This window comes from Typopeltis vanoorti, chromosome 10 (assembly GCF_054136105.1).
Source record: "Typopeltis vanoorti isolate ZY-2024b chromosome 10, IOZ_Tvanoo_1.0, whole genome shotgun sequence".
NCBI classification, from domain to species: Eukaryota; Metazoa; Arthropoda; class Arachnida; order Uropygi; family Thelyphonidae; genus Typopeltis; species Typopeltis vanoorti.
Window position 1 is genome coordinate 35,394,772 of NC_143558.1, and position 13,210 is coordinate 35,407,981.

At 35.0% G+C, this 13,210-nt stretch overlaps 1 protein-coding gene across 1 annotated transcript in view; it reads right to left on the reverse strand.

Moving 5' to 3' along the window:
* Window positions 1–1,689: 1,689 nt before the first annotated feature.
* mus81 (mus81 structure-specific endonuclease subunit) overlaps window positions 1,690–13,210 on the reverse strand; it is a 135,952-nt gene continuing 124,431 nt past the window's right edge. The window contains exon 11 of the mRNA XM_090399263.1: window positions 1,690–3,249. Coding sequence (XP_090255389.1) covers window positions 3,183–3,249 — 67 coding nt within the window. The 3' untranslated portion in view covers window positions 1,690–3,182. The remainder of the gene's footprint in view (window positions 3,250–13,210) is intronic.

Below are 13,210 nucleotides of genomic sequence, written 5' to 3' on the forward strand. Positions count from 1 at the left end.
TGCTGCCAGTCCTGATTTGCATTTCCTTTCATACTTTATGACCTTGATGTATTCAAATTAGTGTACTTCTCCTGACCTGAATGGCTGTTCTATGTAGTGCAAACCACAGGTACAGTTGACCTTGTAGACACTAAGTTTTTGAGAGGTGGATGGGGAGGTTTTGAAGATTAGAGATTTGTCAACAGGGTAGAAAGCAACTTTTATTTTTATGTTAACCTAGTATCCGTGATATTTATCTATGATAAAATATCAAGGATGCTGTGATACTGGCTGTATCACAGCATCCTTCTGTTCCTCTGAAGTCTTGTTTTTCATGTTCATTCAACTATCTTGAAGGTTGACTAATGTTCAATTGTAACCAATCTTTGGTGTGATAGTGCTGAAGCAGTTGAGCTCTTGGTTTCTTTTATCTATATTAGTGTTCTTACATAACTTACAGAATAGAACAGAACTTACAGAATCTATCATGTAAGGAAAGAATAATGTCTATTATTTTTTGCAATGAGTGGTGATGACAGGGACGTAACTAGAGGGGGGGGGTCTGCCCGGGGGGGGCACTTTGCGTTTAAGAAATCTTGCCATACTGTCTATAGAACAGCAACTGAGTGATGAAATAGACTTTGACAATGTCATCGACAATTTTGCTAATGGAAAATCAAGAAAAATAACATTTTAGAATGTTGGAATTAAAGTTTTACTTCAAAAATAAACATAGTGTTTTAATTTATTTCCCTATATGTCATTTTGACTTTTTGTAGTATTTTTGGCGTGTATTGAGAGGGGCAGCAAAAGCTCTAGCTATGGCACTGAGTGATGGGATTGTGGCATGCAAGTATCGTCCAGTGTTTGTTGGTTTTCTATGTACTGAGAAATTGAGTGTTCTGCTTGGATGCTTCCAGAAGTGTGTCTAAAAATGGTAAAGATCTGTTTACCTCCAATTCAACAAAGAATTTAATATGAAGATGAATATTATTCAGGTACATGACAAATTCTTCTAATTGAGTAATAGAGATGGGCCAAATGATGAATGTCATCATATCTGAGCCCAACTTTAGGTCATTCCCTGGAAATAAATTGCATTCTCTTCAGCCCACTCCATGAACAAATTTGCTAACAAGGAAGAAAGGGAACAGCCATTGCTAATCCTTCTTTCTGTTCAAAACATTCTTTTAAGATGGATTTGAATAAAGTGTTATTAATGTGATGTTTTGAAGAGATCTACAACGTCTGGCAGAAATAGGTCTTATAGTAGTAGTGAGGTTTCTGTTCTTGGTATGTTTGTGAACAGATTAATGATATTAAAGCTTGCAAGGAGATTAGTAGGTTCTATTATAATGTCTTTAATACATTCTATGAAGTGTGTTGTGTTCTTTACAAAACAGGACGTTTTGTTGATGTAGGAGCTTAGCATCAACAAAACTCTATGTCAATCTTCAGGACAGTCAGACGAACATGAAAAAAAAAAGACTTAATTTTTTAATGATCCAATTAATCAAATAGGGGTTTCACACAATGATTAATAATGCTGCACCATGGTCAGAAAAGTTTATTTAACTAAATAAAAAAATATTATATTTTGTCCAGTCTGCAGCTGCTTGCCAGCTAGCAAAATCCACTTACCACAAGTGAATCGCTGAGTGTATTTGTCAAGCCTTGGCTATAACAATAAGTAAAATCCAGACATTGTTCATGTAATTCTGTTTATTAATATTCATTTAACAAACCAGAGGCAAGAGCCCACTTATTTACACATCTCATTTTTAAATGAAAAGATTAGGTGCAAATCCTTTGAAAATTAATAAATAAACAACGTAACTACAAAGTGAAGAATCAACTTATATATATCACAGAGAAATAAATAAAACTTGTTCAGTAAAACACCCACTACATTAAAATAATTAATTAAAATAATAATAAAATTGGTTCAACTGATAAACGTCAATAATTGATTTTTTTCAACTGCTGCAGAGCTAGAGCTCTTTCTAATTAATAGCTTTGTGAAGGCCGATGTATCCACAATGAATCAACTATGACTTAGTTTTGGCATTAATGAAAGCTGACAGCATAAATTAAAAATGAACAACAAAATGCAGATTTATGATTTGCATTTATATATCTGCAAAATTAGTTCACAGAATATGAAATGAAACTAATAACAATGTATCAGTTGCATGGCAGCAGACAAATGATGTTAACAGGACACACACACAAAGATCCAGCAAAAAGAAATGCTGATAAATATGCATGTTCAATTTTCTTTAAATGAATGACTAATTTTTTAAATATAAAAAATAGTAAACATAAGCAACTGAAAAGTTATATAGGTAATAATGACAAGAATACTTATATCATCAAATGAAATTACAAATTTACAGATAATGAAAATAGCATAATAAAATTTTGGCAAGAACAATGGCAACCCACTTTTTTTGTCTTTTTTTTTCTCTCTTTATATGTAATTTTTTTTTTTTGTATTTTTATTTATTTACTACATATAAATTTATTTAATTTATAAGATTATTTCTAGAAAAATTAATCACTTAATAAAAAAGTATAAAACAAATTCAATAAAATACTATTAAAATTCTTAATTTTTAAAAAAGGAGAGTAAAACAATGAAATTGCTTTTACTTTCTTAAAGAATTACATAATTTTTTCTTTATAAAAATTGTGGTTTAGGTAAGCATTAAAAGATGATTTAAATGGAGTGATAATTTAAAATTTTTAATGATGGAATGTTCTTAATCTTAATTCACACGGAAAAATTTCTCAGTAAAAAATGAATAAATTGAATCAATCAAAGTGAATTTAAAGTTAAATCAAAGTGAATCAATTCTCAAAGGCAATTCATGTTACAGAATAAATTACGGTAACTGTTTCCCAAAATACCACAGTAGTATTAATTTCACCTGAGCTAAACCAAAACGTGCATTAAGCACAAAAAAATTTTCTGAGAAATTAATCTGATGGAGAACATTCATTAAGTGTTGCAAAAACACTTGTTTTTTTTTAAAAAAAAAACATCCACAAATATCATGAAATAAACATATTTTTCACAATGCTTTATCAATTTGCAAAGTGTCTGAGAAATCTAGATGCAACTAAATAATCAGTCCATAATATATGGCTGGTATTAAGACCTACAAATACTCTCTCTGAACACAATGATACATTGTATAGTCTCAGGGAAGAGATCCAGTGGTACAATATAACTGATAAATTACTCTACTCAATACTGTGCCAAATTTCCTGAAAAGGATAGATAAAACAGTTATAATAATCAATCAGCAGATAGACAGAATTACTTAACCGATTAACTTTGCTATCAATCTATAAATTACTGAATCATATAATTGTAATTCATTACATACTGTCAAAAACCAAACAGGAAAAATATTACAGGTTCATGATCAACTACCTTCGAAGTTTTTATATACTGAATTTCTACAAGATTACCACAGACAACTAAGAAGTTTACTAATATTTAATATCTTATTTAACAATTCTAGTAGAAAGGTTTATACGTTGGTTGCACATGATTACTAAATAACTTAAGGAATTCACAACGTATACTGGAATATAAATTAAAATAAACTTTAATATATACTTCCTATATTTCGGCAATGTCACGTTGCCATCTTCATGGAAACACAAGATTAAGACGTGCACGCAGGCACTAAAAACAGCAAATGAGGTTTGAAGTGAGGAAACTACTGTTTTTCCTAAAGTCCTGATGGTGCCCCCCCTAGCAGGCTATATTAGGTATTCTTGGCCGTTGGGCTGAAGTTCTGAAGATGTATGTCTCCCAAATTTGGGGCAGTTTCATGCATCCAAATTTGTTGAGGTTTGGCATGTTTCTTAGGGCTGAGGCTGATTCTATGAATAGTCTTTGAAATTTATACTTGCTGTGGTGTATTACTGTGGCTTTCTTCCACCGTATTCTCTGGTGTGTATCCAGAGCATGGTCTGTAAGCCCAGAGTGGCTGTACTGGTGAAACCGGATGTAGTCCTTGTGTTCCAAAATTCTGATATTCGCTGTCCTGCCTGTTTGGCCAAAGTAGGACAGCTTACAGCTGCAAGGGATCTGGTATACACCAGGCAGGTCTAGGGGAAGCAGTTGGTCTTTAGTGGAGCAGATAAGGGATGCCAATTTTCTATATGGTCTGTAACAAGAGGTCAGGTCATGTTTATTCAGGATTTTGGTAATTTTTTCCGAGGTGCCATGTAGGGAATGGTGATGGATTTAGAGTAATCTTTTTTGTGAGTGGGGGGGGGGGGGGGGGGGAGATGGCTGTGGTTTACTGGTTTTATTTTTTTGGGGTTGTAGCCATTGGCTGAGAAAGTGTTAAGGATGTGAGTTCAGTGGTTTGGGGCATTGTCATTTGAACAGATTAGTTTAGCCCTGTTGTATAGTGTCTTAATAACTCCATATTGTTGTGAGGGGGGAGGATTGTTGGTGAATGTACCTGCTTGTATGGGTGGGTTTTCTATAAAGAGAAAGCCAAGGTTCCATCAGGCTGGCGAGTGACTAGTGTGTCTAGGAAAGGGAGGCTGTTGTTTTCCTCTTTTTCCAGGGTGAACTTGATTCTGGGGTGTTGGTTGTTTAAGTGTGTTATGGAGAGGAGTGTATTAGAGCCATGTGGTAGGTTTTTGTGGGGGCAGAGTTTAAGGCTTTCTCTTCAAAAGTCTCCATAAAGAAGTTGGCCAAGGGTGGGGAGAGTGGAGAACCCATGGCTGCCCACTCTATCTGTTTGTAGAATTTTCCCTGCCAAACGAAACAGCCTGAGTTCATTGTGAACTGAAATAGGGCTGTGATATCAGGAGGAAATTTGGCTTGGATGAGTTCTAAGGTTTCCTTGAGTGGGAGACATTTGTGAATAAGGAGGACACGTCAAAACTGACGATTATGTCAGTATGTTGGAGTGTAAGGTTTTCTACACTGGCTTTGAAGTGGGCTGAGTCTTTTATGTGTGATGGTGTGTTGCCAGTATAGTGTGCGAGTGCTTTGGCTAAATGTTTGCTAATTTATACGTGGGGGAGGAATCAATGCCATCCACTATGAGACGTAATGGCACAATTTGTTTATGTATTTTTGGGAGCCCCTATATATGGGGGGGGGGGTCTAGAGTTAAAAGGTTTTAATTTGTTAGTAACTTCACAGGCCAAGAAGTGACCTTCTTAAGGAGCCTATGGAGCTTTCTAATTTGTGAGTTGGTGGGAATATATTCAATGGGGAGGTAAGTAGTCTGATCTAATAATAAAGCATTAAGCTTACCTGTGTAGTCAGTATGGTTGAGCACCACGGTGGTGTTCCCCTTATCCACTTTGGTGATTACTATTTCTTTGTCTTTCTTCATTTTCTGTAGAGCCTTATATTCACTATTGGATATGTTGGTTTTTGGTGGTCTTGCTTTGGTGAGAACATAGGCTACATCCGGTCTAATATTATTGGCAATGTGGTTTGGAAGGTGGCAGATTCAATCTGGATCTTAATTTCTTTGGCCGGTATTTTTATAGGAGCAATGGCGAAATTGTGGCCATGTGCAAGAGCATTGAGTGTTCAGGCTTCAAAATAACAGAAGAAAGGTCGACTACTGTGTTGAGTGGTAGTTTTGGTTCAGAGGTAGAGTTCCTTTTTAAATTATCAAATTTCTTGATATGTCGACTCCGTATTTTCTTAAATTCTTTATCTGCCGAAGTGCACAAGACGTCATATAGAACTGACCAAAGTTCGTGATGCAGCATGTTGGAAAGCTCTTCCTCTAGTGCCCGAATAGCTTTGTTTGCATCAGCTAGGAGAACCCGTGTAGCAGTAATTTGTTCTAGAGTTAAAAGGTTTTAATTTGTTAGTAACTTCACAGGCCAAGCTAGCATGGTTATAAATTCGGAGAACCTTCTGTGAAAAGAAATGGTGCTTAAATTTCACACAATTTGGGATTACCTGATTATCCCATTTTAGGAAGGTCAAACGATTCAGTTGTCTCGATAACCTCAGCTTCAGTTTACCCTTGTGTGCGATAGAATCTCCGTGGATGATAGTAATTCTCGTAGAAAGGCTTATACGTTTGTTGCACATGATTACTAAATAACTTAAGGAATTTACAACGTATACTGGAATATAAATTAAAATAAACTTTAATATAGACCTATATTTAACAGTGTGTATGATGCATTTTTAAAAAAGTAATGAGTAGTCCATATTTGTAGTTTCATATACATGGTGGCCATAATTAAAGAAGAGGTGTTTAGAGCTCCATAGCAAAAAATGTATTGGATGAAATTCAACCAAATTTGGTGTAAGTACACTCTGGGACATGGGATTTTTATTTACAGAAGATAAAAAATATTACAAAATTATGTGCCACTTGGGGACATTTGGTGCTATAAGCATGTGATATTTGCATAATCTCACTGTTTCTAGTGGTGAGTTGGTGGATATAAGAAAGACAGAAACAGATTTGCATCATTCTGTTAAGATTGAAGCTATGGACCTCATCTTACTGGAACATGCATTGCTAGTCAAGCTTTACATCAACAACATGATAACGTTAATGCTGTGATTTGAGAATTCCAGCATTTGAAGGATAGGAGAAAAGGTCCAATGACAAGAACAAATCTTAGAGCAACGATTTTAGGATTAGAAAATAGAGGATCTTTAACAGTGAGACCAGGACGAGGGCACAAATGGATTATTTCCCAACAAGTTGATGAAGTTACAATGGCTGTTGTGGAACACAGAATGAATAATGCACAAGGGTCCAGCAGTGCTTGGGCAATATCAAGGCAATTAGACATGCCATACTGAATTGTGTGGAAAATCCTGCATGAACGATTTTAGGATTAGAAAATAGAGGATCTTTAACAGTGAGGCCAGGATGAGGGCACAAATGGATTATTCCCCAACAAGTTGACGAAGTTACAACTGCTGTTGTGGAACACAGAATGAATAATGCACAAGGGTCCAGCAGTGCTTGGGCAATATCAAGGCAATTAGACATGCCATACTCAATTGTGTGGAAAATCCTGCGTCAAATGCTGAAGTTTTTTTCCCTATAAGATCTCCCATACTCAAGCTTGGTTTCATGGTGATGCGAAAACTTGACCTACAGTTTGTCCTGTCGTTCTTAGCTCGAATGGAGGTGGATGATGCATGGCCGTGGAAGATCATGTGGAGTGACAAGGCACATTTTTATCTGAACAGTAGTGTTAACTCACACAATTACCATATTTGGGCTGTGAATAACACATGTGTTCAACAGATTCCCTTCACACTCACGGAAAGTCACAATGTGATGTGGTTTCACTGCATCATTTATTATCAGTCTGTACTTTTTGAAGAACTTCGCCTGATAGGACTAGTGACTTGCACTGTCTCTGCTGTTAGGTATCGAGATATGCTGCATAATTTTGTTGTTTCACAACTGCAGCAGCTAAGATGCTTTGACTCTACCATATTCATGCAGGATGGAGCACCACCTCACATTGGATTGCCAGTACAGCAAATGTTACAAAACACTTCACAGAACAGAGTGATTAATTGTGCATTTCCCACAGTATGGTCACTTTGTTCACTTAATCTCAACCCCTGTGACTTTTGGTTGTGGGGCCATCTGAAATGCGTGGTGTATGAAAGACATGTTCCTGATTTAGTAACCTTGAAAGACAGAATAATGCAGCAAATGAGGAAAATCAATGCAGATCTTTGCATTTCGCTGTAGAAAATGTCATATAGAAAATGCACCGAATGCATTTCTTAGAACATCTGAAAGGAGGACATATTGAACCATATCTGTAACTTATATGAACACAAAAATTGATTTGTTGTGTTTCTTCTAGCCATTATTGTTTAATTAATCCCAGTGGCTTATAGCTAGAGCTTTTGCCGCCCCTCTCAATACACACCAAAAAACTACAAAAAGTCAAAATGACTTAGAGAAAGAAATTAAAACACTATGTTTATGTTTATTTTAGTTGTAAGTATAGTTGCTGAAAACTAATTATTAATTAAGTAATAAAATTACTAAGTTAACATAAATAGAATAATTGTTGAAAAATAAAATTGTCTCGTGAAAAGTGCCACCCCGGGTGAACCCCCCCCCCAGCTATGCCACTGATTAATCCCAAACCATGTGCTTATAGCTCCCAATGTCACCTGGTGGCAGAATTTTGTACTAATTTTTTATCTTCTGTATATATGTAAGTACATTCTGAAACATTGGGGTTTCAGAGGTACTTACACCAAGTTTGGTTGAATTTCATCCAATACATTTTTCGCTACAGGGCTCTGAACATCCCCTCTTTAATTATGGGCATCTGTGTATTTCTCTTTTAAACAAAAGGTGCTGTGACACTGCTGTATCTTGATAGTAAAAAAAATAAGACATGCTTTATTTAAAGAAAAAGAATAAATAACTGCATTTTAATTTATTTCCCCATTATTAACTATAAGATTTCTATTAATACACTAGCATGAATGACAGGTAGGGTTAAGATTTAAGTTTTCCTGATGCCAGGAGAACCAAGGCATGACAAAGACTAAGTAACACACAAAGTAAAAATAAATAGCTAAATAAGTCAATAAATCTTATATACAAGCAAACAAATAAAAAAAAAAGTTGGACATTCAGTATATGCATTTAACACCTTTATGATAAGATGGAACTATACAAAAGTATACAAATTAATTCTTTGTATACTTTGTTTGTACGTGTCAAGTCTTCATACAATAAGTCCCATAAGATCTGCCTATGTATGTGGCTTAGCTACAAGTAATATATTTGCCAAAAGATGACATATGGTAAAACAAGTGCCAGTGTTACAGTACTCACATACATACATGGATCATTAGCCCTCAGTAAAAAAAAAAAAAAAAAAGAAAACGCATAAGATGACTGTAACCTATGTGGAACTAAGAAAGAACAACTTTCTCTTTTCTTTTCTACACAGACCAGACTGCCAATGCTTAATTTTAGGCTTGATCTTGAGCAATTTATTTGTTTTTGTTGCTTCCCACCAGAATGACTATCAGTGATGGTTAATTCAACTTTTATTAACTATCTGCAGTATGTACAGGGGGGGGGATGGCAAACAGCAAGTGGAAGTCTCATTTCCTATGATTTCAATGCAGCTGAGGATTCAGCAGAAGCAGCATTTCATTTCACAGAGTATTATAGAACACAATAGAGTACCTGGATGTTGTTACACACAAGAAAATATATGGCCTGTAAAGAACTCAGTGAGTCTATATAAATCACAAATCATTCATGTTTGGTAGCAATTTTCTTTTGTTTTGAAGTGCAAGCTGAGCAGTCTAATTACTTTATTCAAAGAGGGATGGAGACAGTTTTCAGGGAAAACAGCAGTTGATCCAGGCACTCATATAATGTCTGCAGTAATGTCTAGAGCTTCAATAAGTTTTTTATATGCAAGTCCAAAGGACAGTCAGTATTATGCTGTATAAGTTTTCCCAACATGGACAAAAAATACACATACAAGGAGGATGGATCTAGCAGAGATTTTATTTTCATTGTATACAGCAAAGATAATTGTCAAACCAAAAGAGGTAATTATACTTTGACTTAAAGACAAGGAACAGATAAAGTCTAGAATTCTTCAGTTGTGGTTCTAATTGCTTGATGGTGGGTAAGATCTAAGCATGAAGCATAGACTTCAGACCAATAATTGAGTCTTAATCAAATATGTGCCTGGTAGGAACAAAGAACATATATTTAACATAATATGCACCCTTGGAGGTGGAAAATAGTATGTGAAGGATGCTCATTGTTCTCTCCAGAGCTATCCTAGAGTTAACAAATGTGAGGAAGTAATGTTAGTTTCTTATCAAAATAGTCCCAAGAACTTTCTTGCAACTGGAATTAATACTGGCTAGCCTTAGCTGTGGGTCAGAACGAAGACCCAGAAAGACTTCTTTGGAAGAAAAAAAAAACGTGAACCCATTTGCAAGTGATCAGATAGAAATATGTTCAAAGGCTTCCAATTCTTGCAATATTAAAATAACCAAGAAAACAGAAAAACATTGCATTCTCATTAGCGAACCTACAGAACAAGTTACACATTTTTGCTATTTAATCAACATTTTTAGCAAAGATAGCAAATTAAATTTGATCACATCGTCATTCTGCAGAAGAAAGCCTACTCAGAATAAAGTAAGACCTTTCAAAGTTATTTTAAGCAGCCACTTCAAGTCTTTTAAAACAAAAACTTTTCTTCATGATGTAGTTACGTCACAGGATCTGACCATATGACAGCATTCCTATTATCAAAAAAGTAATAATAGTAAAGAGAATGGAAGAATGCAGCTAAAGATGTCAGACTAGAACCAAAGTTGACAACCATAATTCAGCAATTCCAAACAGGAGAATAATAAGATATAACCTTTACAGAAACTTGGCTCAGAGTGGATGTTTTCTCCAATGAACTTGGCTTTCAATATATAATATACCCTGATGTGACACAGGGATTTCCTCCTCTCTCTCTCTCTCTTTTTTTTTTTTTTAAATGTTACTCCCATCAACATAGGTTATAAACCAATAGTACTGTGGGTGGGCCAAGGATTTTTATTATTATTATTATTTTACTTTTTTTCCTATTTACTCTAAACTTCTATAGTCGCAGTGTGCTATCTGCAGTTTAAATAAACTATTCTAAATAATAGCAATTAAAAATGGTGATCATATTTTTCTTGTGTTAATCTTCAATAATATCCTCTCAACTTCAATTCTGATATTTATCACAGTCACTATGAACAAATAAACAATCTCATTCATAACAATCTTAATGCAAATATTTGCTAGATTTTGCACCGTTCCACAATCTACGTCAATGTGACAGTGCACAGATAAAATGTTTATGAGAAAATATTTACTTTCATTAATCAGATTCCAAACTAAGCACTAGAACTAACTACCATGCTCTTCTATTACACTGTGACTCCTATTATACAGCTATTAATATAACTACAGATTACAAAATACCATTCTCAAAACAATTAAGCAAATTTCTTCAACCTGAAAGCATTAAATAGACTGTGCTAATTAATGATCTTTTAACTGAAGCATCAGTACAAATTTACAACACTCTACACCAGTATATTTCTTAATACTTTGAAACTGCAAACTCATCATCATCATCATCAAATTCCTGATATATACCCTCAAGGGGTCTACAGGATACAATAGTACTACATGATAAATTTACCTCATTACTAACTTCTTATCTACAATTTTCCTCCAAATCAGTCTGTTAAATGTCTAGACTCCAACATTATTATTGTTATTATTATTAGTGACACCTCCAAGGAGTCCAAAGACTCATTGTGGGAGGACACCTACTGTACAACTCTTCGTCTCCACATTATCAGATCTTATATTTCTATCTTCTAAGGCACTTTTTTCTGTATCAATCCACATATATCTTGGTCTTCCTCCGAGTCATTTTCCTGCCAACCTGGCAAAAAACATTTGTTCTGCTAATCTTTCCTCTCCCATTCTGCTTAAGTGACCATACCACCTCAGATTAGTTCTGCTAATGCATTCCTGGTTGCTGACAACATCAAGTTCTTTCCTAATATCCTCGTTTTTAATATGATATTGCAATTGATGCCATCTGTTCATGTCCCTAATCATTCTCAGGACTCTCATATCTGCAGTCTCTAGTCTTTGGTCAAGTGTTTTACTTCTAACCCAACTCTCAGATCCATAAGTTAAAATTGGTTTAAACACTGTCTTGTATACAGCTAATTTAGTGTTTTGGCTAATTTCTCTCTTATTCCATATAAATTTATTCAGTTGACTTCCTACCATACCAGCTTTTGTTCATTCTGTAGTCTATTTCCATATTTAACTTGCCATCTTCACTAAAAATCATGTCTAAGTGGCGGAAATGTTTTACTTGTTCTAAGTTCTCCATTCACAATGCAGTTGATATTTTCAATGTTTCTGCCTATTTTCATTGTCTTTGTCTTTTTAATGCTGACCTTCATACCATATCTATTACAACAGTTATTCAATTTAGTCAGAGAATCTTGCAGACTTGTAGTGGATTTATTTAGAAGTATAACATCATCCGCATAAAGCAAAGAGCTGATATTAACATCTCCAAATTTGATATCATATTTAATACCACTTTCCTTCATAATGTACATCCTTGTCTCACACCAGATTTAACATTAAACCATCTTCCTGTACTTCCTTCAATTCTAACTGCTGACTTACAACTCAAATAAAGACTAAGTATTGCTTGATATAATGCCTCATTGACACCATATAACTGTAGCGTACTGAATAGCTTCTCTCTTGGCACCTTGTCATATGCCTTTTCCAAATCGACAAAACTTAAATACAGATCTTTGTTATATTCCCATGTTTTCTCGACTATTTGTTGTAAAGTGAAGATCTAATCCTGACAGCCTCTATTTGGTCTGAATCCAGCTTGTTCTTCACCCAGCTTTTCTTCCACAATTCTTCTCAATCATTTCTCAAGTATACTTGCATAGATCTTGCCAGTAACACTTAGTAGGGAAATACCTCTGTAATTCTCACATTTAGTTTTATTTCCCTTTTTATATATGGGTACTATGAGAGCTCTACTCCAATCATCGGGAATTCGTTCCTCTCTCCAGGCTTTCTGAACTATGCAGTGCAGCCACTGTAAGACTTTTATACCACCATACTTCAGCATTTCTGATCGAATATCATCTACTCCTGCTGCCTTTCCACATTTTAAGCCTTTGATGGCTTTTTCTACTTCAAGTATTAATATTTATTCCTGACTGCATGCCTGGTCTGTGTTTTTTACCACTGTGCTGTCATCACTGCTTGTTTCATTTAGCAGTTTTTCAAAGTAATTACTCCATACTTCAAAGATATCTTTTTCTTCCGTTTTCATATCACCTTTATCATCTCTAACTCCTTTTACAGCACTCTTTCCATTCCTAAGCTTCTTCAACAACCTCCAGAATATTTTGACACCTTCTTGATATTTATTTTCTATATTCTTGCCAAAGTCCTCCCATGACTTTTGTTTAGCTAGTTTTACACAGTGTTTAGCTTTCTTGCATTTGGCTTTGTATTCTCTAAGCACACAAGCTAACTTATTTGCCAGGAACTTTTGATATGCTTTCTTCTTTTCCTTCACTCTTTAACTTCCTGTGTCCACCATGGAGTTCTGATTTTTCTATCCTTGCACACAA